This window comes from Simochromis diagramma, unplaced genomic scaffold (assembly GCF_900408965.1).
Source record: "Simochromis diagramma unplaced genomic scaffold, fSimDia1.1 OVJJ01000734.1, whole genome shotgun sequence".
In the NCBI taxonomy this organism is placed as follows: domain Eukaryota; kingdom Metazoa; phylum Chordata; class Actinopteri; order Cichliformes; family Cichlidae; genus Simochromis; species Simochromis diagramma.
In genome coordinates, this window is record NW_024387513.1 from 393,528 (window position 1) to 419,649 (window position 26,122).

At 40.3% G+C, this 26,122-nt stretch overlaps 1 protein-coding gene across 1 annotated transcript in view; it reads left to right on the forward strand.

Annotated features, from left to right (window-relative positions):
* The window catches only part of LOC120725808 (endophilin-A1-like), a 49,591-nt gene extending 34,166 nt beyond the window's left edge, over positions 1-15,425 (forward strand). The window contains exons 2-9 of the mRNA XM_040018856.1: positions 10,021-10,089; positions 11,159-11,231; positions 11,341-11,484; positions 11,654-11,787; positions 11,913-12,071; positions 12,524-12,627; positions 12,720-12,850; positions 14,335-15,425. Coding sequence (XP_039874790.1) covers positions 10,021-10,089; positions 11,159-11,231; positions 11,341-11,484; positions 11,654-11,787; positions 11,913-12,071; positions 12,524-12,627; positions 12,720-12,850; positions 14,335-14,531 — 1,011 coding nt within the window. The 3' untranslated portion in view covers positions 14,532-15,425. The remainder of the gene's footprint in view (positions 1-10,020; positions 10,090-11,158; positions 11,232-11,340; positions 11,485-11,653; positions 11,788-11,912; positions 12,072-12,523; positions 12,628-12,719; positions 12,851-14,334) is intronic.
* Positions 15,426-26,122: the final 10,697 nt, after the last annotated feature.

The following is a 26,122-nucleotide window of genomic DNA, read 5'->3' on the forward strand; positions in this document are numbered from 1 at the left end:
TGTCCTTGTGTACTTGAATGTATCACACTAATAATTATGGTAAATTATTTTTCCATAATAATTATGAACTACAAGTAGGGCTGGGTGATATGGCCTAAAATTCATATCGCGATATAATTTAAAGCACGTGCGGTAACGATATATATCACAATATATTCTTTTGTTCTGTATAACGTATTTTCCACACTATAAGGCACACTTAAAATCCTTTAATTTTCTCAAAAATCGAGATTGTGCCTTATATGTATGAATTCTGGTTGTGCTTACTGACCTCGAACCGATTTTGGCGTGCAGAAATCTGTTAAAAAATATGTTTTAGTACAACTTTGGTAAGCCGCACTGCGTGATGGATTGTCAGAGCATTACGGCTGCCGTAGTGAGGAGCTTTGTGGAGTAATTTGGGTCCAAAACTCTGTCCTCTCTAGGTCCCAAAGTCAAACGAACACTGAGAGTTAAAAACGGTCTAAATTCTTTCATCTTTAATAAAATCATCAGCGTTGCTGCTTTAGCAGGTGTAACAATTAAGTTTTACATCCATGCATCCATGAAAACAGAAGTTATTAAATTTAACGGAGTTAGAAGTTAACAGGAAGTTAGCTCGCTAGTTTCCACCTAAACATGACATACCATGTTCTGACTGAGAGATTTTTGAAACTAATTAAAACGTACAGCTCTGCTACCACTTCCAACATAAATGAAGACAGAAAACTAAACAGCAGTGGCATTTGCAGGGTTACTGAAGTTGGACTACCTGGTATATAATGATGTGCTACGTGATTGCTAGCGACACAGCTATGTTAGCATAACATTAGCACAGTGAAGCTGGAGGATGAACGCCAACTTTTTTTCCACTCGATAAAAGTTAACGTGAGGGATTCTGGTGGTTAGGGACAAATGCAATTGCATAGCAGGATGCTATACACAGGCCAAACTTCAGTCAGGAGAACAACTGAGATTATTCATCCACAATACGAGGTTAGTTATTAATATACTGCAACAACATGGGAACAGAACAGCTGCGAGAGAATTCAACATTAATGAATCAATGTTACGGAAGTGGAGGAAGCATAGTTTTTGGCTTTCCCCATATTTCAAAAGTGCTTCATCTCTTTGCTATGACTGTCGCCCGCCATAATTTGCAGATGATAATGGTTGTAGCCGCTGCGATGCTTTCGACCAAAACAGGCGCAGTTTGATGACATCATCAACATGCGCTATCGCGATAGAGCGATATAGTCAAAATCTCTATCGTTGGCCAAATTTATATCGTTTCTATCGTATATCGTTTCTATCACCCACCCCTAACTACAAGTTCAGCTGTTCTTTCCTAAATGCAGTAAAATGAAAACTAGTGATACAGCGTGCTGGGTTGAGGGTCATTAAAAATGCTTAATTATCTTTTATTACCAAATAAATTTTTTCAAAGGCCAGAATCACCAGAAATTTCAAAATATTGATGGAGATATACATGTTTGTTTTTCTATAAATCAACCTTATTACATTTTGGCATAACAGCCTGCCATCAATCCAGCCTTTTATCCATCTACAGTTCAAGATGGCGTTTGAGTGTTTTGGCAGCCGTTCAGACTGATAGATGAGCTGACTCCGGCTGCCAACCTTTACTCTCCCTGATTGCCCAATTCCCTTCCAAACAAGATTTATGTCAGCTGGAGGAAAAGCTATCTTCTCTCTCTGCTGGCAAGGTGCCACAACCTTTGACCTTTGACCTCTTCGCTGTCGTTCCTGTTATGGCAGTCTTGTAATTAGGTTTATTTTTTTGTGGCATCAGTTGGAGTGAGTCAGCAAAAAAAAGAGAGGGGTGAGGGGGAAATCAAGGACAGAGAGAGGATGGAAAGGAGAGAAAATGATAACGAGCAACTGTGGAGGTGGAGAGATGTAGAACAGATGGGGTTTGTTAATGCCTCAGTGGTCTAAAAGGTGGTTAGCTTCTACTGTCTGTGTTTCTGTTTGTGTGTGGGAGGTTGTGGGTGTGAAATGACTTTCTCTAGAAGCACCCACTGGGTCCATTTTGTAGTTTTTATGTGTTTAAAGCCAAAAAAGTAACTTTTTCTGTGATTTGTAGAGTAAAAAAAATCCAAATCCACTAATCCTCCAAGGGTAAATAAGGGATAGACACAACTACCAGGATGGCACCTTTTCTAACTTTTTTGGAGTCTGAATTTTGAAGCCTTAACATTAGCAAATGGTTGCTGCCACTTTGACTTTCTTGAAGTCAAAAGTGAACATATTCACATGAGAAGGTAGAGTCCTAAGTTGTCAGCTACTGCTAGCAAACATGGTTAGCAAGCTGTATCCATACAGTAATTAGAATATCACTCACCAAAACTACAGCTGGAGGATTTGTTGGATGGTATTTTAGTACAAGTACAAATAATATCATGAAAAATAGTCATAAAGGCACCAACAACATAAACAAGAGGTCCTTTAAAAAAGAAAAATCACCTAGTGGGGAAAGTGTATCCATAAGGACTAAACCATTATTTACTTGGAAGGAGCTTGGAAGGAAAAGGACTCTCCGCCATTGTTCTTAGAACTGAAGAAGATTCTCGGATGAGAGGTTCAGTCCAGCTGCTTTTCTTTCCAAGCTCCTTAGATTACCAAGACCTGGATGACTGAAAACCTCCCCAACCTTGCACCATTAACATGTTTATTTTTTATTTGAAGTTGGCCTTGAACCTCTATGGCAGCAGTGTCCAACTCCAGGCCTCAAGTGTCAGTGTCCTGCAGGTTTTAGATATTACCCTGGGTCAGCACACCTTAATCAAATGATTAGTTCATTACCAGGCCTCTGGAAAACTTCATGACAGTGTTGAGGAGGATTGCAGGACACCGCCCTTGAAGCCTGGAGTTGGACACCCCTGATCTATGGTGATCAACTTACTTTTGGAGCCACCTTCAAGTGGCCATTATGGGAACTGCAGTTTATGACACTTTCTGCAATGGCTTCATTTTTCAGCTCTGAAGCCTTGGAGGCTAAGCAGTAACCTCCTGGGCTGAAAACTGAGAAGCAGTTTCAGTTCAGCAGTTTAGCTCCTGCTTCTTTAAGACAACTTTCCTATGATGCCTGCTCCCTGTAAAGTTCATTGGAGGAAGCAAGCTACCCTAGTGGTGACCCCTTGTAAATAAGGGAGCGGCATTATTAAACCTCGTTAAACGAAACCTAGCTCAGTAGACTTGTCTACCAATTAGACGATCAGTGGTTCAATCCCCAGTCTCTTTAGGTAAAGCCCCCAGAATTCCCCTGTATGCATTCATCAGGGTGCAAGTCTGTATGTGTGATATACAGAAAGTGTGTAAATGTTAAAATAAAAAGGGTGTAGCCTGTAATTAAAAGCATTATAAGTGCTCAGAAAGCAATACATGAGTAACAGTGCAGTCAGTTTACCATAAACACTCATGTTTATGCAACAGGAAATAAGAAAAAGCAGTATCGGTCCTCTTGAAGGCATGTGTTTTGTTTTTCAAAATCTGACGCCTAAAGCATAGAGCTGCTCATGTGTTCATGATCGTCGGTAGTGCGTATGCTTTTTGTGACCTGACAAAGACTGAATGGCACAGAAATGTTGTTCGTGTTAATCAGATTGTATTTCTGCTGTAATCTGTCATGTTTACACTGTGCTCGAGGTTAAATGTGTTGTCATCACTTTATCAGGGTTTTGTTTAGTATCTGGTATCTCCGTGAAGGCAGCTTTGACTCAAAAACAGACTAATGTCATGTTTGTAAAATTAGATGTGACAGCCTGGAATTGGTGAAGGAGTGATAATTTGATTAGCGCCTGTTGCTCCGGTGTTCCCGGTAGAGTAAATCAGCTCATCAGTTATATGTAATTGTGGTGTTAAGCAAATCTCTCTTCTATCTGTGCTGTGATTCACTCTTTGCATTATCAAGTACAAAGATAAACTGTATCTAAACAAAATCATGCTGTTATTGAGACGTACACTGTGCTGTTTTCCACAGTTGGTTGAGGTATTTTACAGTAAAACACTGTGTGTTTGTGAAAGTCGCCGCTCCTCAACAACTGCAGCTGCACACTGTTATTACCATGCTGTAATGAAGGAGTGTAGGAAGGTGCTTTAAATGTGTGCTGTCAAATCAAAGAAACACTCCCCCAAAAAATTATTTTTCTAGTGCCAGTAGCACTTGTAGGTGTAGGTTGTTTTCTGTGTTTAAAAACAGCCTAATCGTCTGGTGATGAAGTTTAATTGGTGTGTTTACTGCTGTGGAAATTATAGTGAGATGCCTTGTGAATTGCAGAGGCACCCACACACAAAGGTATAATTCTTTTATAATAGATTGTGACAAAAGCCATATTTGTTTATGTTTTTTTCCTCTTGATATGCTTGGCCTTTCTGGGTTAAACGAAAATGTAGTGATCTGGTTTTCGCTTCATACAAGTCTAACAAAGGGTCGGTCAGATCTGTGTTCAGTATACCAAAGGGGTCGGTAACAGCAGCGGTCCCCAACCCCTGTGCCATGGACCGGAGTCGTTTGGTACCGGGCTGCAAGAGTTGAGGCTTGGGTGTGAAATCTTTTGGTTTTCAGGGTTTTTATCAATTTTTGCATTATTTTTTTTAATTGTTTTTATCGTTAACTTGGTTTCCCTGGGTCTTTTCAATCAATCAATCAAAGCTTTATTCGTCACATGCAAGTTGCCCTGCAGTGAAATGGGACCCCCCCCGACCTTACACATATAGCACAAACATTACATGTGTGTTATGAATAAATCTTCTCTTTTTTTTGGTACTGGTACTGGTTTTATTTTGTTGTATTTATCCACGACACCTTAAAGGCCGGTCCCTGAAAATATTGTCGGACATAAACCGGTCCGTGGCACAAAAAAAGGTTGGGCTGCTGGGTAACAGGAAAAGCTAGCATTGCGTGCATGGATGGCGAAAGCTAACAGTGTCAACAGGTTGGAGATCTAAGAACCCTAATCCCTAGAATCATGTGATCTTGGACTTTTGAAAGACGTTCACTGAAGTTAGGCCCTGAGCTGGCAACACTGTTGCCTCACAGCAAGATGGTTCGAGGCTGTAAGCTAGCTGGGGTGTTTGCATGTTTCCTCTGTGCCTGTGTGGGTTCCCTCCTCCAGTTTCCTCGCACAGTCCATACACCTGAATATTGGGTTATCTAGTGATTCTTTATTGGCTAAAGGTTAGGTAGAATGGTGACCTGTCCACCTAGTAGCAACTGAGATTGACCTAGAGCTCCTGCGACCCTGGAGTGGATAAGCTTTGGTGAATTGATGGAAGTTTCTCAGAGTGTTGAAGACTTTGAGTTTTCACATTTTGCAAAGCCAACCAATGGGACAGCCAGTCATCGAGCTGTAGGTTTAAAGCGCTGAAGTTTAGCCTCATGTTACCTTATTAGCCTCTTCCTCAGGCTGAGGGATACAGCTTATTAAATTAACACTGGTGTCAGATCAGTAACCAGTATCAGCAGATGCCTAAAGCCCTGTATTGAAATAGGAAAAAGGTTAAAAACATTATGGAGGTACAGTGAGACCTCGAGAGCTCCAGAAATGTGAATTTTCCCTCAAACCAAACTTACATCTTTTGCTAACATGGTGTGAAACTCTGTGAAGAAAACCTGACTTTGCACCTTTCTAGATGATGTACAGCTTGCAGTGTTTCCATTCTAAAAGATGGAAAAATAAACATCAGCGAGGTGTAAACGTGGGTCGTCACATACAGCATGGAAGGACAGTAAGAGGGAAATATTACAAGAAAGCAACACTGCTGAGAGAGAAGCAGTTACGTAACAGCGTGTCAGCGCGCCGCTCTGCAGCCGCCTCGCAGACGACAGGAGGGCTGCCAATGTGTGTGTTTGGTTCTCAGAAATATGAAAGGATGCAGTCAGCTCCCTGTCTCCATGGTAACTGCATCTTCCTCCTCATCTGTCTGTACTGCTCACTTTCTTTCCCCGCTATTGTTTTTCATTATTTTTACATTTTCATCATTTCTATTTTTTCATTATTATGTCGCCTCGCTCTCTCTGCCTGTCTGAGAGACCCACTCAGCCTTGTGTCATAACAAGCACACACAGGTGCTCAGGTGCACAAGCCGTTACATAAACGCGCACATATTTATCTTTATGCTTGCATGGCTTGTTGCTTTGATGAAGATGTGTGACATCTGCTGTACCAGACACATATTTAGCTGCTCATTCCACGAATTGCATGTTTTCATAATTTGCCTCCATGTGTGCAGAAATGGAGAAACAAGTCTTACCAGAAAAGTCCACTTTAATTTGTACCTTTGGCATGACTACATATGTTACTGTTGCTGCTAAAGTGGAGTTACTTTTGACTACTGCATATCCAGTTCATTGGCTCCTATCCAAGTGATCATTTTTAGAGGTTATGAAATTCAATCAGTCAATCAAATGTTTATTTCGAACATATAAGCAACAGGTCTTAGTAACCATAAAACCAAACCAAAAACAAAAAATAAATAAACATAAATCACTGAAAGCATATTTACACGAACAAAAAAACAAATGTTGATGATTTCCTGTTGGAAAAGGAGTCAGAAGAACCAAATGTTTATTCATTCTTGCCTCCCGATCTTCACTGTGGGTTGCAGTGGGTAGGGATATCTGGGTCTAATTTGGGTGGTTGATGGGTGTAGGAGTTTCCTCACTGAGTGAACCACTATACTGCCTGTTTGTATTTGTTGTTGGGTTTTTGTTTTTTTTCTTCTCTGGCCTTGCTCGAGTGTTTTGTTTCTGGATGTCTTTTGCCTTTTTAGGTAGAAGAGATGGTAGTCGGGGTTGCTCGTGCCATAATGCTAAACAACATTCACACAGGATTCATGTTAGCTGAATTTGGTAGCTAGAACAATGGGGTATGTTGCTTAGTTTTCTTAATTAGTCTTATTTGTATTACATAAACAATGAAATTACATTATTCTGTTTTGTAAAAAAAATCAAAAATCCAAATTGCAGACTGTTAATGTTTACAATATGTATATTTAATTAGTTTTTACTTTATTTGATGGAACTTTATTTTTTGTCATTCTAACATCATACTTTAATCATGCAGCACATTTTGGTTGAATCGTGTATGAAACTTAAGAGAAATGTTTGGCAACTGTTTCCGATGAGCATTACACGGTTTCTTATAGTACTGCAATAGTGGCAACAGCAGTTCAGATATTCATTTTCACCCGTCACGCATGAGCATACATAAGTGCAGCTGTCTGCTGTTGTTGCCATATGTTGTTTTTATGCATTTGTTTACTGGTATCTACTGCATAGATAAGTGGAAAGGTGCATATGGGTTCACTAAGCTGTGGGTGTCTGATATGAGTCACGATTGTGGAAAATCCCTCTCTACTCCTTCCCTGCAACCTGAGGCGATTAGCAAGCAAGCAGTGTCACTCTGCAGCAAGTCCCTCTCCTACAGTGACAAGCAGAGCAGAACAAAGATCTATATATAAGCAAGGCAATATCTATAACTCACTGAGCGTCAGTGTGATTGCAGTCAGATGGAGGTCACAGCATTTGTGATGAGTCTGCTGTCTTTGCTGTGCAGACTTCATTCGCTCCACTATGTCTTTGTTATTACAGACAGGGCTGTAGTTGTGTAACGTTAAGTCCTGCTTTTTTTGTTCAGTCTGAACTCTACAAGAGGAGATTTTTAGAGGAAATAATCACATTTTGGTTAAGTGAAGAAAAACTAGTACTGCTTGTTTTGAAAGAGATGAATTACTTGAGGTTACTTTGTGTCGTTTGTTGGTGGTCTGTGGACTCTTTGTGGTTAATTATGCTTGTCTTTAGGATCATTTCAGTAATTAAGTGTGTCTTTGTGTTTGTTTTGTCTCTTAAGTGTTTAATTTCCTTACTTCACAGGGGTGTCTGATATATGGATATTTCCCTTTCCTTGTTACTCATTTCTTTTTTCTTCTGTGTCTCTTCAGGGTTGTTCTGCTTGTGGTGGGGATTATTTTGGTAATTTCAGTCGTCTTTGTGGCCATTTACTGGTGGCTTTTGATCCTTTTTGATTGTTTTGAGTGGTTTGCGTTGTCTTTGAATGGTTGGTTTCTGGTTGTTTGTATCTCTTGTCTCTGATTATTTTGCTTGTCTTTAGGGCCGTTCTGGTAACTTTGTGTTTCTATGAGGCTGTTTTTGTCCCCCCCACCCCCTATTTTTTTTTTAAGTTTGTGTCTCTTTGTGGCTGTTTTCCTTCTCGTTTGGTTTATTTCTGTAATTTTGTGTGTCTTTGTGGTCACTTTGTGGCTGCTTTGGGTCTCTGTAAGCTTTTGTCTTTTTGTGGCCCTGTTGTTCTTTTTTGTCTCTTTATGATTGTTTCCTCATCATTTTGGTGTCATTTAGATTACTAAGGGTGTTTTTCTCGCTCATTTTTTTGGGTCTCTTTGTAGTTAATTTTGGGTCTTTGTGGGTCTTTTGTGTATCTTTAAGGTCATTCTGTGGGTGTTTATTGTTATGTTAGATTGGAGCTATTTGGTAATTTGGGGTCTCTTTGGTGAGTTTGGGACAGACATGAGTGAGGGATAGGAAAGGGAGAAAGAAAGAGGAAGGAAAAGAAAAACAGAAGGGGAGAGGGACAGTGAGAAAGGGGGGGAGGAAAAAAAAATCTCCTGGATCACCTGTTGAGAGAAGAAGAATAGAAAACAAGCAAAAAAAACAAAGCAACATACTAAACACAACACCATCGCATTAATCTAGCTAAGTGTAAACAGCAGTAAATACTAAATATTCAATGTTGTTGTGCAGCACGCAGGACAGACAGCGCACAATGTGCTTTGAAGTAGCAGCCAAGAAAGGTGTAATTTAAGTCTACGAACAGTGAACACGCATGTGCACACCTATGTGGATCAGCGCGCTTGTATTCAAATGGTTTCCACATGTAATGGTCTGCAAGAGGATGTAGCGAGCCATAGCCCCGTCCCCCAGGGCATAATTGAGCAATCTTCTGTTGTCCTAACCCGTATTTTAACATTTTAAATGTCCACATTTTGATAATATCCACACCAAGACTGCAGTAACAAAAGAAAAAATTCAAGCAAAAAAAGTGATTTATTCTCAGAACAAGTGATTACAAGTTTTAACCTTTTATTATTTTATTGAATAATGTAATATAGTCAGCTGAATATTCCCAGCTGGAGTTCCTTTGGTTTCTGACAGGGCTCTTACAAAGAAATGAATTCAGCTGCAATAATAGCGAGAAAGGTGCAGGTTTCAAAACAATTGTAAAAACATCTGAATTGCTTTCTTGTGGTGCGCTGCAGCTGACTTACAGGAAATATCCATGTCTGTCTAAAAAGAAGACCGCGGGAAAGAAAAATCACATTATTATGTTTTCTTGATACATTCATCAGTTAATAAGCCTTAATAAAATAAATTTTAGCGCTGGAGGTTCAGTGTTACGGTTCATTGAGACATCTAATGAGGGTGAACATAATACCAGGTGAACGCAGATTCAGATTGTCTGCTGTCTATGAACTCAGTGGTGCCACTGGCTTGAATGTGTTTCTGAGAAAAATATTGAAGCATTGCAGTGAAAGCAGAAAGCCGGCTCATCAGTCGAGAGATGCTTGGCCATCTGAAAGAGGTTTTATTTAGGATGAAGAGACTGTCTGAGAATTTAAACTGCTCAATTTCTGCCTGCACAGGCCAAGGACACAGATGAAAATAAACTGTTATTGACTCACTCTGAAACACTGTATTCTAATGGTATTAAAGTAGAAGAAAAAAAAAATCGAGGAATCAAAGGTTGAGTGAAAGCTGTTGTCACTGCACCGACTTTCCTTCTCGTCTCTTTTTTCCTGCATAAATTATTTTGCACAACACTTTTTTTTTCTGCCTTTGCTCTTATCACACAGCCAGACTTTCTAACTTTCTTCATTACCACTTTAAACGCAATTTGGTGTTTCTTCCTCTGAGGGTGGGTTTGAGTAATCAAAGCTACTCAAATATGAAAGTATTAACCATATTTCTTCCCCTTTCTGTCTCTTTCCTCTGATTTCTTATTACAGAAAGTCAGCGAGAAGGTTGGAGGGGCGGAAGGAACCAAGCTAGATGATGACTTTAAAGAAATGGAGAAGGTAATTACCTGTTTGTCTGTGATCTGATACCAGATTTAATCTTAGCTTAGTGTTAAGCGTAGAAGCAGAGAGAAACTGGATCTCTCTTACCTCTGCTGGTAGAGGTTAGCTAATTTAAAAGTTATACTTGTTATAATCACCCAAATAACCTGGAAGCTTCAATGACAATTTTCTGAGAGAAGGTTTGGTGCCAGAATACTTCTTGGATCTAATCCACAAAGTAAGTGGGCACAGCAGAGATAGACTAGCATACTTTTGTTTGTTTTGTTTTTTTAAATTAAACAAGACATACGTAAAGGTAAAGTCTGGTGCTCTAACTACAGCCTAACTGGCTGCTATGTGTTGCTTCACTTTGACCACATATGACTAACTTGTAAACCTGTATTACACCAGCAGATTTTTTAATGTATATCTAAATATATCTAGAAAATATTGCAAAGCTGTATTCATTGTAGTATATAGAGCAACTTTATTACTTGATTAATAACTGATGAGCTGTTGGCCTTCATCGTGGTCATTAACAGAAACAGAGCGTTCACCTTCAAAGTAAAAGTGCACTTTTTAAAATGCATTGGTTTCGACATTAAGGTACAGCTTCCAATTTGAAGGTGAACATTCTAAGTTTCTAGTTTGTAGGGTTGGGGAATACACATTTTTCCCCTAGTAATATTTGGTAGAGGGGATGGCAGACCTATCTATAGGCCTATGTCACTGAGGGTGAAGTTGCACCTTTCCAGGTTATGGCTATATAAGGTACCACCCAAGTTTTCTATTGCCAGAGATAATCACTCTGTATGAGTGTTGGTCCCATGTTGTTGTTTTGATTTATTTTTTCTGCTTTATGAAATATCCTACGAAACATGTTATTAATAATATGTTTCATAATTACCTTAATGAAGGCCACAAGCCTAAATACACAGGAAGAAAAATAGTTATACTGCATACTGAAAACGTTGCTGGAGCTGCTCTATGCAGTTTGGAAGTAGTTGAAGTTGTTCCTGGACTTTCTACTCTGTTTATACGAGTGAGTATCAGTTGACATGCTGATAATCTGGTGTTTCCCCTGCAGAAGGTGGACGTCACCAGCAGAGCAGTGTTGGACATCATGACCAAAACTACAGAGTACCTTCAGCCTAACCCAGGTATTAAATATACAAAGGTTGCAGTATACTAAAAAAAATTGCAAAACTATTATTTTGTAATTCAAATTGTGACTCCTGATGTTACTGATGTTATTTCTGCTTTTTAAAGCATCAAGAGCCAAGCTGAGTATGATCAACACCATGTCAAAGATCCGTGGGCAGGAAAAAGGACCTGGTTATCCACAGGCTGAGACAGTCCTAGGAGACGCCATGTTGAAGTTTGGACGGGAGTTAGGAGAGGAGTCCAGCTTTGGTAAATGTATACCTGTTAAATGACTTAAGATAGTATCAGAAAGTTAACCATTTTAAATTATTTTTTCCAATTCAAGATTAGATAATAGAGGAAAATAGGTCATAAGCAGGTAGCAACCTTGGCGGCTCAGAAAAATTGGCTTTTTGCTAATTTCTCACTTCACTTCCAGGCTTGGCCCTCATGGATGCTGGTGAGGCGATGAAGGAACTCGGGGAGGTGAAAGATGCTCTGGACATGGAGGTCAAACAGAACTTTATTGATCCACTGCAGAATCTTCATGATAAAGACCTCAAAGAGATACAGGTCAGTAAACAAGTAACATTAGATATGTGGGAAATTGAATTTATAATGGTGACATGTTGTTGAATTCTTCTTCAACATGAATCTTAAATTGTTTATATCACATGTTCCTTTCTCATCTATTCCAGCATCATTTGAAGAAGATGGAAGGCCGACGTCTGGACTTCGACTACAAGAAGAAGCGTCAGGGGAAAGTCCAGGATGACGAAATCAAACAGGCACTGGAGAAGTTTGATGAGAGCAAAGAGATCGCAGAGCAGAGCATGTTTAACCTACTGGAGAGTGACGTAAGGATAATGTAATATACGTATTCCAATTCCACCATAACTTATTATTATCAGAGTTGAAGGTAAATATGTTCCTTAGCTCTACAGAGAAAAGCGTTAAATAATCTCAGATCATTAATACCAAAACAGAGTTTTGAAGACCAATCAGAAGAAGAAAAACTAATCATATTGTGCCCTCAGCAAATTAAAAGAAGATTTTATATTACAGCCACAAAAACATGTTCAATGTTTTTTTTTTTTTTTAAAAAAGGGGAACATATGAAATCAAATATTAAGGTCTATTCTTGTTACTAATATGTTCCAAGTAAAAAATTTGATGCTATATACAAACATGGAAAAGACAAGCAATCTTGTGCCTTGCTGTGCCAAACCAGTGCCAGCCCAGCGTGGGTATGGAGGATGGGTTTGAAAGAATAAAAACAACAAAAAACACGTTTATGTGTGTGTTGCAGATAGAGCAGGTGAGCCAGCTCTCAGCATTGGTCCAAGCTCAGTTTGAATACCACAGTCGTGCCTCTGAAATCCTCCAACAGCTCTCCAGGAAGATGGAGGACAGGTATCGATCCAGCCTCCTACTCAGGATAGAAATAAAGCTATAAAAATAGACTGTGTGGTTAGCTAGAACTTAACTGTGTGGCTTCCTTCCAGGATAAAAGAAGTGTCCAGTAAACCGAGGAAGGAGTACACTCCAAAACCCAGAATGACACTGGAGCTGCTGCCACCCAGCGAAAGCCACAATGGAGGGATACACTCTGCCAAATCCCCAGGAAGATCACCAGGTAGAGAGAGGGTGTCAATCTTCGATGTGCAGTTAGATGACTGCCAGTATCCAGCTCAGTGGTATCTGTCAAATAATGTCCAGTAGAGATGAGGTATCTGCAGTAGTGTCTTGGTAAGTCAGGATCTGGGATGCCTCATGTAGTCTGAGCAAAAAGACGAGCACGTCTACCAGATAGAAGAAGCCATGGGAGTTCAGATGAGATTTAGAAGAACGGTTTGGCCTACTAACTGCAGGGTTGGCAGTTCAATTCCTAGCCCTTCCTGTCCATGTTGCCAAGTGCAAGGCACTGAACCTTAACATACGATGCATCCTGTAAAAGCGGTAGATACTACAGACTCTACATAAAAGCCTTGAGGAGTGAAACCAGTGCAGCAGTGCATTAACCCTATTTTAAGCAATCAGCAGGGAATAACTCCACCGGTTAAAATAAGTCTGGTTGTATTTAAGCGTATAAGAAAATTGCCCCAGTTCTCAATTGCTTGATGTTTTTAATCTTAGTCGCTATTTCAAAGTCATCTTTAAGAGAGTTTTGTGTTTATTTTTTAATATGTATTCCTGATCTAGGTCAAAATTGTCAAAAATGATTTCGGAAAGGCCTATAAACAGACTTATTGGCCACATACCCACTGGTTTGTGAAGTCCTGTTGTGAAGCCTTGTAAATTCATAATTGTGAGGCAAATCGGACTGATTGGCATCACAAACTTGTGATTGATAAGTCGTTATCTATCTGTCTATCTGTATGTCTAATTTTCAGTCAGACTCCATGTTCAACACCTCAATTGGAAAAACACAGGAACGACATCAGAAATGCTTATCTCAAGGTTTCACAATGAGTCTTCACCATCAACAAAAGGCCATCACAGTGGCTCATTGCTCTATCTGCCAGCCCCCCCCCCCCCCCCCCCCCCCAAAAAAAAAAAATTAATTAATTAAAGCATGTCAGAAAGGAGACACAAACCAAGCCTCGGGGCTCGCAAGCTAGTGTACTCCCAGTGCTCGGCATCTGGTGTAAAGATGAGTTCCAAATTAGCATGCGCATCCATCCACTGTGGCATCCCCTTGGGAAATTATTTAGCAGCTGAAAGTTTCTTTCTACCTTCCAGAGTAGTATTAGAGTCTGTTAAACTTGTTTCATATTCGAGACAATTTACTTGTATGGACTTGCATGGTTTTATTTTAAGTTTAATTATGAAATATACAAAGTTATTTTAAAGATTCCTGACTTTCTCTGGATTTTAGTTGTGCAGGATTTCAAAGTTAGTTAGAATGGTTTTCAGTTAACAGGTGAGCCTTGTCAAACCATTATGTTGATATCCAGCAAATTAACCCCGTTCAATGCACAGCAAGAAATTCTTAAGTAAAACAAAATAGGCCTCGTATGTAACTGTGTCATTAAGCTAAACCAAAACAAACCAGATAACCAAAAATGCCTCATAGAGAGTGAAACTGACTCGCTATGTTTTGCTTCTGTCCATTCACAGCCCCTATGGACCAGCCATGTTGTCGAGCGCTCTACGACTTTGAACCAGAGAATGAAGGTGAGCTGGGCTTCAAAGAGGGGGATGTCATCACCCTGACCAATCAGATCGATGACAACTGGTACGAGGGTATGATCAACGGCCAGTCGGGCTTCTTCCCCATCAATTATGTGGATATCCTGGTGCCGCTCCCTCATTAGGTCCTGTTACCAACATTCCCCTTCCCCTCGACCAATCCAGACACCCAGAAAACAGCCTGTATTTGCATAAACAACAAACCACGCCCTCCTTCTACTTCTTCTTCTTCTGTGCTTCTGTGCGATTCTGCTTTCACAAAATGGACTGAAACGAGAGAGAAGCCCGAGATGGGATACATAAGATGCGGCAGTAGAACAGCGATTAGAGTAGAAGAAGAAAGGGAGAGGAGGATTATAGCGTGAGAGCTGCATAAGCAAGGGACTGAAAGAGATGAAAAGACAAAGAGATGATGTTCTTTTATAGCGCAGTGCTTGGCCGGGCAGCACAGAATACTGTGAGGTTATGGAGACTTGCGAATAAGGCACGGTGTATATGTACGTGCATGTATGTGTCTGTATGTGCGTTTTGACCTGTTCTTACTGTATTTATGATCAAGCCAGCACAAATTCCTGCTTGTCGGTTTAGCTGCCTGACAGCTTTTTTGTGAGACTGTCTTCTTTCTTCTTTTCTTGCTGTATTTCTCTAAAAGTAACTGTTCTTTCTACCTTAACTTGCCTTCTTGTGCTCTTTTTCATACCTAGATTTTTCAGAAACTGTCACAGTTTTACCAGCTGTCTATCTTTGTTACTTTCTCTTGTCTTGTTATTTTCTTTCATTGGGTAGCACTACCTTTTAGAAAGGCTCCATAGTCCAGATTGTAGACCATCAAAATAACAACCCAGAGCCACAGATCCATAGAGTTTACGATTTAGGTATATTTCAACCTCTTTCTAGCTCTTTTTGTAACACCCTCTGCCTTTGCTGACACTGCATAGCATTTAAATTCAGTGGCTGAATGCATGATCCAGCCAAAAAAAGATTGACTGTGTTGAAGTAAGCTTGGTCTTGCTAGAATGGAAAAGATAACATTTATCCACTTGTTTTTAAACCCATTTATCTTGTAAAATGGAACTTTTAGGAGGGTTTTGAGGCTTGAGGATCAAGAAACTCATTCAACACATCACTAAGCAGGAGTTCAAGTGATGAAAAGGAGAAGTTTGGGTTACTCTTTTTACCAAGCAGCACTGATTTGCCATCACAGCCACAGATGAATGTTATTGAACAGAGCCTTGTTTGTTTTTGTTTTTTATTTGATACACATTTGAACATTCCAGTATGCATAGTGAGAAAGAAGTTTGTTTGTTTTTTCCTTTCTATATACTGTGGTTTCCTTGTACTCTGTGGAGTAGGAGCTTGCTGATTTGTCTAAATATGTGGCTTTTGCATGCATGACTGTGTGTGGCTAGATGGCTTAAAAAACAGCAATTTTAGATTTCTTCAGATTTTCAATAACTCATGCTCAGAAACATAATTAAGTTTGGGAGGTGATACTCCCTTGCCAAAAGGCACGTCAGTAGGACATGTAGTAGCTGATGAACAGTTACAACTAGTGCTCCCAGCGTTAATCTCGTTAAAATGGCATTAATGTCATTTTAACGAGATTAACGCTGGGAGCACTAGTTACAAGAATTAATATCTACCCAACAATCTGTCTGAGAAGTATCAGTAAAGTCTACTGTGAATGACCATGGCAGACCCGATGACATGAACGTGCTTTGCATCCTTTATTTACACACAAACACATAGAGATTTAGCTCTCCTGCTGCCAGCTCAACAATATCACAACAACTAACCATCACAGGACCCGTCAGCGGGGCATGATTGCAGATGCTGTGCAGGTGCATCTGCCTTCCTTGCATGGCACCGCAGGCCCCACCCCGCCACATACCCCCATCGCCCGACTGAGGCCGGGCAGACATCCGGCCGAACCTACTCCACCACCACGAGCGGGAGAGGGGATCAGCCCGGATCGTCGGTGCCCCTGGCCCCTGGCCAAGGGGTGTCAGTTCAGGTGGCCGCCCACGAACCCAGCGGCGCCGGCGAAGCTGGTCCGGAGGTCAGCCGCGTGGCAGGTGGCCGCGGCGCGGCTGGCACGGTCGTGAGCCCCAGCTAACAGGCGGCTGGGCAGATGTTCGGTGTACACCGGCCACTGGTTGGGGTGAGGCCGGTCTGGCGTGCACGTCCAATTGAGCAGGCTCCCCTGGCACAGGGACCTCCATCTCCTCGCGCGGCCCCTCCGTCACCACCACCACCGCAGCTCCAGGCTGGAGCAGCCCCTCGCGCGGCCCCTCCGTCACCACCCCCGCTTCCGGCTGGCGGGGACCCTCACATGCCTCCTCCACCACCAGCGATGGTGTAGCAAGTTCCTCCCACGCTGACCTCCAGCTCGGGCTGGGCAGGTGGGTGAGCTAGTGGTGGGCTCAGCAGTTGCTCCTTGTCCCTCCTCCGGAGAGCAGGAATGGGAGCTGGCCCCTGCCGGGCACAAGCTACTCCCACCCGAGGAGTGGGGAAGGGTGCGGTGACAGGCTGCGGACCGGCCACCCCAGAGGTGTCGGGGAGCACCTGTGGGGGTGGCGGCGGTGTCGGGCAGGACCGGATTACCACCGCCAGATCCTTCATTCTCTGCAGGTTCTGCTCTGTCTGGTCCTTCAGCTCTTTCTGCTGCCGGCGACACACCGCCGCCTGCTCCCGCTGCATGGCTGCCAGCTCAGCCACCATTTGCACCATCTCCTCTCTCTGCTTGCCCAGTCCTGAGTCTGCCGAGCCTCCCGTCCTGGGTTTCGGCACCACTGTGAATGACCACAGCAGACCAGGTAACATGAACATGCTTTGCACCCTTTATTTACACACAAACACACAGAGCTGCAGCTCTCCCGCTGCCAGCTCAAAATTACCACAGCAACCAACCATCGCATGATCCAGCGCTATGCTTAAGTCGGCGGGTGTATCCGCCTTCCGTGCACGGCACCGCAGGCAACGCCACATCTACGCTTTAATCTTTAGAGTGCTGTTAGGGGCCCGACTATTTTACATGATCATAGTTCCCACTAAACAAAGTATCTGAAATTCCGTGGTGAATATTTCAGAATCTTTCCAACTTTATTGTTATTTGGCAATTAAAAACTTCTAGTATTTTGGTCTCAAACACTAAAACTCTCTAACACTAGTTGCTAAGCTTTATGTTGAAACAGTAAAGCAAGATCAAAACATTTTGCTGTCATGAAACCTGTTGTAATGCTAATACTAGATTCCAGATTGTTTATGTCAAAATCCCGATAGCTTACCAGGGAGAATATACTATATTTTTGCCTGGTCATGATACCAGTTGCCTGTTATAGCTGTGTTTAATGGCAACTAACTGGGCCGACAAAGGTCAGTGCAGCTCAGATGTGCCATATTCACAATGGAAGTCATTCGCTAAACCATCTGCATTGAATAATATCTATAATGTAAAAAGTTGCACACAATGGAATTGATTCATAGCAATGTGGCAACCAGAGGCCATAAGAAGTCCATGACCTTCAGTGACTTCAAGCGACTATGGCCAAAGTAACCACTGGCAATGGGAAATGGATGGGATCCAAGATAAACTTTTCTCATCTTCCAGGTGAGCAACTGAAGTATATAACAATGAAGAGTGAAGTCTATTGAGTTTGGAAAGAAAAGCTTCTGGACTTTCATCTAAGAAGCTTCTTCAACTCTAAGAACTGAAGGACCTTCTTGGATGAGAGGTGAAACATCATCAACAAACTTAAAGAAGTCCAGACGCTTTTCTTTACAAGCTCCTTAGACTGCAGTGACCTGGATGACTGAGAGCCAACAGACAATGGATAGTGAAGAATATCTGTATTGTCATATGACCTGATAGTGAATAACAATAGAAGGTAACCTAGGCAACCAGTGGCCGGAACACTCACCAGCAACCAGCTGTCAGCTTCAAAGTAATGCGTGATGACCAAAATTGCTGTTTGATGACCAAACTTTTTTTTTAGGTTGCACTCAAGTTTTAGAATTTTGTCTGCCTTCTTGTTCATAGAATGATACATTTTGTTATATCAGAATGTTGTTAATGCCCTTAAACATCTCACTAAATTCAAGATTTACTCATTTATTTATTTTAACCCTACGATCGTGACATCTTTTTTGCTTCTGAACCTGTTGTCATAATCTCAGGCATAATTATACCATTCTTTAGCCAAATGCTTCAGATATCTCATTCTAGTTTTCTCTTAAACAGTTGCTGGAATAGTTAAATGTTAGTAAGAACTCTGTGTTGGTGGTAGCTCCCTGCTGCAAACGCGATGTGTAGCATCTAGCAGGATGGCTACAATGCCAAAATGCTTCTCATTATTCTCAGTTTCTGGACAGATCTGCAGTATTGTTAAAAGCAGTGTAAAGGAGTCTACTTTGACAACGACCATATGAAAAAGGTTGATATTATTTACTGTTAAAGGTTCTCTGATAAAGCAACTTTTAAAGATCTGGGCCCTGTTTCAGGAAGCCGGTTTAGTGGAAAAACTGAGTAAGTATACCCTGAGTTAACGAAAACTCTGGGTTTTCGGTTTCACAAAGCGAGTTCAGATGAAGCCTCAGTGAGTCACCATGACGACACACTCCGTGAAGCTAACCTGCCCCCTAGCAGGTTTACTTCAACTAACCCTGACGTTCTCCGCCTCTTTGTCGGAAACCTGACTGTAGGAAGTGTCAGACATGGCGTGCTCCTTCCTTGAAGAGCCAGTAGATGTTGAAGCCCAAATTCTCCGCAGAGCTCTCCGCCGGGAGAGAGTGATTAGAGCGCGTTCGGACATTTTATCATTTCCTGATGATTTCCTGTGTGAACGTTACCGTTTTTCAGCACAATCTATAATTTATTTGAATAACATCCTCAGGCCTAATATTGCTCATGTGACACATCGCGGACATCCTCTCAGTTCTGTACTTATTATTTGTATTGCACTTCGGTTTTTTGCAAACGGGAGCTTTCTGTATAATATTGGTGACGCTGAGCACGTTTCCAAGGCTACCGTCTGTCGGGCAGTCAGGAATGTTACAGTTGCACTGAAACGTCTCGTGTACTCGTTTGTGGTGTTCCCCGGTCATAGACCCACAAGATTTATCAAAGAGGGATTCCACAAAATTGCAGGTAGCAGGATGAACGAAACTTAATTCATGATGTGGTGATACTTGAACTACTACTTAAATTTTACATTTATTCTCACGGTTCCCAGGCGTGATTGACTGTATAGATGGCACTCACATTCCAATCATTGCTCCTTCAGTAAATGAAGGAGACTATGTGAACAGGAAGTCTTTCCACAGCATTAATGTACAGGTACATAGTTCCCTGTAGCATTTCAAACTAACAAATTATTTCATTATAGTGATGGATGCTAATTTGTGTTTTCTGCACTGTGAAGATCATATGTGATGCTGCCAACATTATCACAAATGTGGAAGCCAACTGCTCAGCCTCTGTGAGTGGTGGTGGTGGAGGACCCCCACCTGTTTTTCGGGCCTCCGCTTTTTTTTCTGTTGGCTATAACGGGTCACATTTGAGCATACAGAGTAAGCAAATATGTACTTGTAATGTGCTCAGATAATTTCAATAAGTGCTTACAGAGGGGAAATTAATGTAGCCTCTAACTGCAATTGATTTACATCGGACAAACAGACCAAGCACTATGGCTCATAATACAATTACACCTTACCTGTTTGGACTATATTTTTATATTTCATTTTTACTTGCTGCCAGGAACGTTTGGGGCCTGTTGGGTTGCACCTGCGCTCAAATCACATCACAAAATCAAATGTATAAAATAAAAAATAAAATAAAATATAATAAAATAACGTGTTAAATGGGTGGAAATCCCTAGATCAATGTTTAAATTAACACTCACGCATTGACTCTGTCGGCTTTGTTTTGCCATGCATGCTCCCTTTCTTTCGCAGCTGAGGCTGTGTTACTTTTTTTCCGCGGAATTTGCATGTTATCGGCATATGCTGCCATAAGAATTTCGGCCTCAAGCGCTGTAAAATACATTGACCGCGCCTTCTTTCCCTCCGTCTCCATGGTGACTCGCTTAATCTGTGCTCCACTAATCAGGGCTTTATGTATCCTCATGCGCGCGCTTAACTTGGGGTTAAAGCAACTCCGCGTTGACTGAACTACTTGTTATCAGCCTTTCTGAACCCGAATATTCCGAGTTGGACAGTTCGGGGTTACTCAACCCTGAGTATCGTTTTTCACTCTGAGTTTTCTAAACCGGCTTCCTGAAATAGGGCCCTGGACTCACAATTAGAGAGATGACTCAGTTTAAATAACTGAAACATTCCAGTAATATTAAGAGCTCTCTTCGAAATAGAGGACAGAACTACAAACCTAACATGTGTTACTTGTTGAAATAGGCATCTAAGTATAGTTCTGGGTTTATGTCAAATCAACTGATAAAGGAAAACGACAACACCTTGGTCATCTCTGCTTTGAATTCTAGTTGTAATTTACCAGTCACACATTTTTTAAAACGGACTGTTTGATACTTATTGTACAGAGTTTAAGAATAATTTTAAAAAAAAATCTTAGGGTTCTAGGGTTTTCTATCTGAGCATTATTTATGAACCAGCAGGAATCTGTGTTAGCACGGCTGATGCTAATGTGCCAGAAGTGGCTAACCAGCTAGCCTTTAGCTTAACATTCCTGTACTCTTGCTTTGTTGATGCAGTGTTGAGCAGAATACGTTAGAGTATTTAGTGCCTGATTACTGAATACCTCATCTTAAATGTAACATATAGGCTATTGAAAACAACAGAGAAATATAACATGTTCCGAATTTTTCTAGAATACTCCGCCAGAAGAGCGGCTTTCATGTTAAACAGGTTATACTACAATCTTTTTTTCCTATTACTTACAGACCATTAACATATATGATCATTTTATACTACTAAAATCAACATACTAAGATCTATTAGCAGGTTAATGGTTTACATGTATAACGTGGACCATATTAAAATATATAAAATCTTTACGGTTTCTACCAAACTTTAGGCAAAATGACGGGTTTGATTGTCTGCTTGTTAAGTAATCAGGTATTAAACCCTATTTCCAGGTATCAAAGCTCAAGACATTGAACTTAGGACCACAGTTTTTCATACTAAGCAATCCAAAACATGCAGTAACACACTGATTATTATTCATGTGTAGTGGATGGTGTCATCTCTGACTTCTAGGCTGATGTTTTATCTGTGTCCAGTGTTTTCTGTCTTCCATATGAAGTTTATATCTGCCAGCAGCGCATCCTCTTACATTTTTATTGAGAACAATTTAAGCCGCATCCTACATCCTCATCCCTGTGCTGATGTGTTGATATTAGCCTACCTATTGCTCTGTAGCCAGCTACAAAGGAGTAGATCATTATGTCAACTAACCCAACTTCAGTGACCCTCTATATGTTACTGCTAGTTTCCATAGCAGTCTTCATTTGCATCTAGAAGTGCTGTATGTTTATAGTTTTTCAGAAAGACGTCAGTAAAAACATGGTATACAGTCTTTAAATGACAACTATCTCAGTGACTAAAGTCAGCTTACTGCTAACTCTGCCAAACCCCATAGATCACTGTTTTAATGGATGCCTGGATAATAAATTATAACACCTGGAAAACACCACACTGATAATTTTATCGGAATCTGGACCTTAAAAAAAACAAAAACAAAAAAAAAATAGTGTTCAGAAAGGACATTTGGACCTGGAGATGGCTGATGAGGTTAGGCTTAAAAAGCAGATATAAAAAATCATGACCATTATAATTATATTTACAATCTTATTGCCTTCTCTTGCTAAAGTCTAATGATTAATCAGTGCATAACACATACCAGAGAAAGTCTATGCCACCTAAAATGGCACAGATACTTAAGAAGTGTGACAGAGGCAAGACAGAAAACAACAAAAACAAAATGCTTTAGTTGAGATATTTGTCAAGATAAAATATTTGATAGAAGTTTGATTGAAGGACGGGAAAACCTAAAGCTACTATACAATCCTTTTGAATAGTAATAATAATAGTAAAAAAGGAAAAGTACTGGTTCAGACTAAACAGTATCTTCTATAAACTGTCAATAATACTGAATATAAAGGCAATAAGTTCTGATGGAACAATAATATTTAAGGTTTCATCAAAGGAAGAGGTATCTACCCATCTGTCTATCTATCTATCTATCTATCTATCTGTGAAAGAGCTAAGACATCTCTTCCATTGCCAAAGCACATGCGTGAAAACAACAATACAATCATCAAATAAAACTTTATAATAATCTCTTTCCAGTCTTCAATTTTTTTTCTGCCATATACCTGCTTCTGCATAAATGTTACAGGTTTTTGTAAAAGACGGAGGTTTGGTTGGTGCAAACATATGTTCAGTGTTTTCTTTTTACTTTATTCTGTCTGTAAGTTCTGTGTCTGAAAACCTGATTTTTCTGAGTCTGCCTGTCGAATGTGTGTGAGCTGCATGCAACTGGACCGCTTCACGTCTGCTTTTTGAGATGGATTTTTTAAAAGACAAAACATTCAAAAAGGGAAAAAGAGAAGGGGGAGATGTTCGTCCTGCTGGCTTTTGTCTTGCAGTGCAGTGAACCTAGGTTAACTCTGCTACTCTTGTTTTTTGTTGTTCAGTTATTGTACTCTTTGACCTGTTGAAAATTCATATGGCACTCTTCTTCAACTTACAAAGTGCTTTAAGACTTTTTGTATTTCTTTGAATGATGTTTTTATTTTTGCTTTTTTTGTTTTACTTCCACTGCGATTTGCCCTCTATGGCGACATGTATTCTAACCTCAATGAGGGACTTGTACAGTGTTACCCTCCATTTCCCCTGTTCACCTTGGTAAGAGTCAGACCTAGGCCACATTACCTACCTAAAGTCAGTTTCACCTCTCCAGTTGAGAGATCAGTCATGACACTCCAAACAAAAGCTGCAGGTCTCCAGTCTTTCCTCAGAGGTACAGCTGTTCTGAAAGGAGAAACACCGTCATTGTCTGGGGCTAAACTTGAGAAGCACCAGCTGGCAGATTCTAATATACTTTACATTTGGACTTCTGCTAAAAAAAAATCATTTTACATTAATTATGTATTAATAAGCAGGTTAATAACCTAAAAGAAAGCATTTGCAAAATTGTATAAGTATTGGTGTCTTGTGATAACTGGTTGGAGAAATTACAGGCTTAATTATTTTCTTGCTAACAGTAGCTTTAGAAGATTTAGGGGCTTCTCATAGCTGATGGTTTCCACCAGTGTACAGCAACAATGAACTAAAAAAATATGTTGTATAATTTAACAGTAAGATACAATAGTTAATATCACCTCCCACTTCATTATGGACATCTGTTTAACCTCTTGTTACCCATATATAAAATCAACCAATCACATGACAGCAAATCAGTGCCTTTATGCACTATGACTATGAATACTTAGATAATGCTGAGGGAAGAAACAATATTCACATGGCTTTGAATGTGGCATTGTTGCCACACAGGGATCTCCAGGGTTTTTAAAAATGGTCCAAAAAAAGACAAAATATCCAGTCAGTGGCAGTTCCCTGAGTGAAAATGTCTTGTTAAGGTCAAAGGTTGGAGCTGATAGGAACGCAACAGTAACAGTAACACTGTGCCATTCCTTTCAGCTAAGAGCGGGAGACCGAGATAGCAATTCACATAAGCTCACCAAAATTGGACAATAGAAGAGGGAAAAACATTTCCTGATCTGATCAGTCTCAATATCCGCTGTGATATTTAGACAATAGGATCAGAATTTGACATAAACAAAGCATCTTGCCTTGTATTAACAGTTTAGGCTGGTGATAGAGTGATATAGTGTGGGATATTTTTTTGGCAAAGTTTGAGCTCTTTCTACTAGGTGAGCATCATTTAATGTGACTGCTTACCTGAGTATTGATGCTGACTGTCTTCTGATGGGTGATCAGAGTTCATTGTATTCAAATGGTTCCCCACAGTCACCAGATCTCAATTTAATAGAGCATCTTGGGTGGAAGACGAGAGTCACATCATGGGGGGCGTAACTGACAAATCTGCAGCAACTGTGCTATGCTTTCTTTTTATATGCACCCAAATAAACGAGGAATGTTCACAGAACCTCGTTGAATCTATGCCATGAAGAATTAATGCAGCTCTCAAGGCAAAGGTGGGTCCAACCCAGTAGTAGCAAAGTGTACTTAATAAAGTGACCAGTGAGCAAATATACTCTCTGTGCTTCAGAATTAGTGTTGGAGTGATGTGAAACCCCTGAAGCTACAGCCAGTTATCTCGGAGAAATAAAGAATTGATTGTCTTGCTTGGCTCAAAGACGGCAGCATACACCAATAAACTGGGCTTGATTGATCTAACTACTTGATTGATCAACAGGTTAGGATTTGAGGTGTAGAGTGTCCACTTGCAAAAAAAAAATTAATGTAAGCTACTTTCCTTTGTGCACCAAGGATGACAGTATATTTAAATAAAAATTGGTGTTTTATTTTTAACTCAAGCTGTTTTTTGCTTTTTTGAGGCTCCACCTGTGAGGTTTAACTCAAGCAGAAGGATTTCTCCCAAGGGAGCGGGTCTGCCTCTGAGAGCTGACCTGCTTCAAAGAAACATTTGCAAAACTAAATCTAATCTCTGCACCATGATTTTTGGGGTGTAATAATGTGGCCGGGGTCTGAACTGTGGCTGTGTTACATAATCATACTTTATGCCTTGTGGCTGTATGAAATGGCCCTATGACTTTGGAACCTGCTGTCCTCTGGTGAGCTACTTGTGTGTATGTTAATATATACACACCTTGTTGGTATTTATTTATTTATATATGTATTGTATGTATTGATTTGGTTATTTATTAATTTATTTATTCCTGTGTCCTATTTAATGGTTAGGCACCTGTGACATATTTGACGGTCGTCAATACATTGGTGTATGGTGTTGAGTATGGGAGGGGTAGTGATTGGGGGGAGGATGAAGGGGTATTTTGGGGGGTTGGGGGTGGGGTTGGTCAATGGAAAAAATCTAGCTGTGATACTAACTCTAACTGTTGCTCTCCTTGTATTGGACAATGATATAATCTAAGACCACTGTATGTATAACTGCTTGTCGTGAAGATGAACTACAATGTAATGACAATAAAGATTAACACTATGATGACACGGCGCAAACAAGGCTCCAATCTGTTCTTCACAATGAGTCGATAAACGGAGGGATCAGACAAAGAGCTACAGCACCACTGACTGCACAAAAGTGGAACTGCATCAACAACCAGCAATGATCGCTAGTTTTAAAAATCCTTCCTGTAATTTCATATTGGAAATGTTTCGGTTTGAGTCTATAGCACATAATTTGCAGGTCAAAGAAAAAATGAATTCATGAGCAAACAGTTTTAATCTGCATTTTAATCACATTTTCTCAAAATTACTGTTAATATATTATGTTGTAAGTTAAAAATGATAACCACAATGATACATTAAGCTACAACAACAACGATGATGATAATAATAATAATAATAATAATAATAATAATAAATATAAATAAGTGAAGGCTATAGTGTGTAGTGAAAATGTCATAAAGTCATAGTGAAAGTGAATTATCTCACATGCCAGACATTTTTTGCTAGTGATAAGCAATTCTTCATTATCGTTTATATTAATGTGGAAATAAATGAGATATGATTTTTCTTTTAG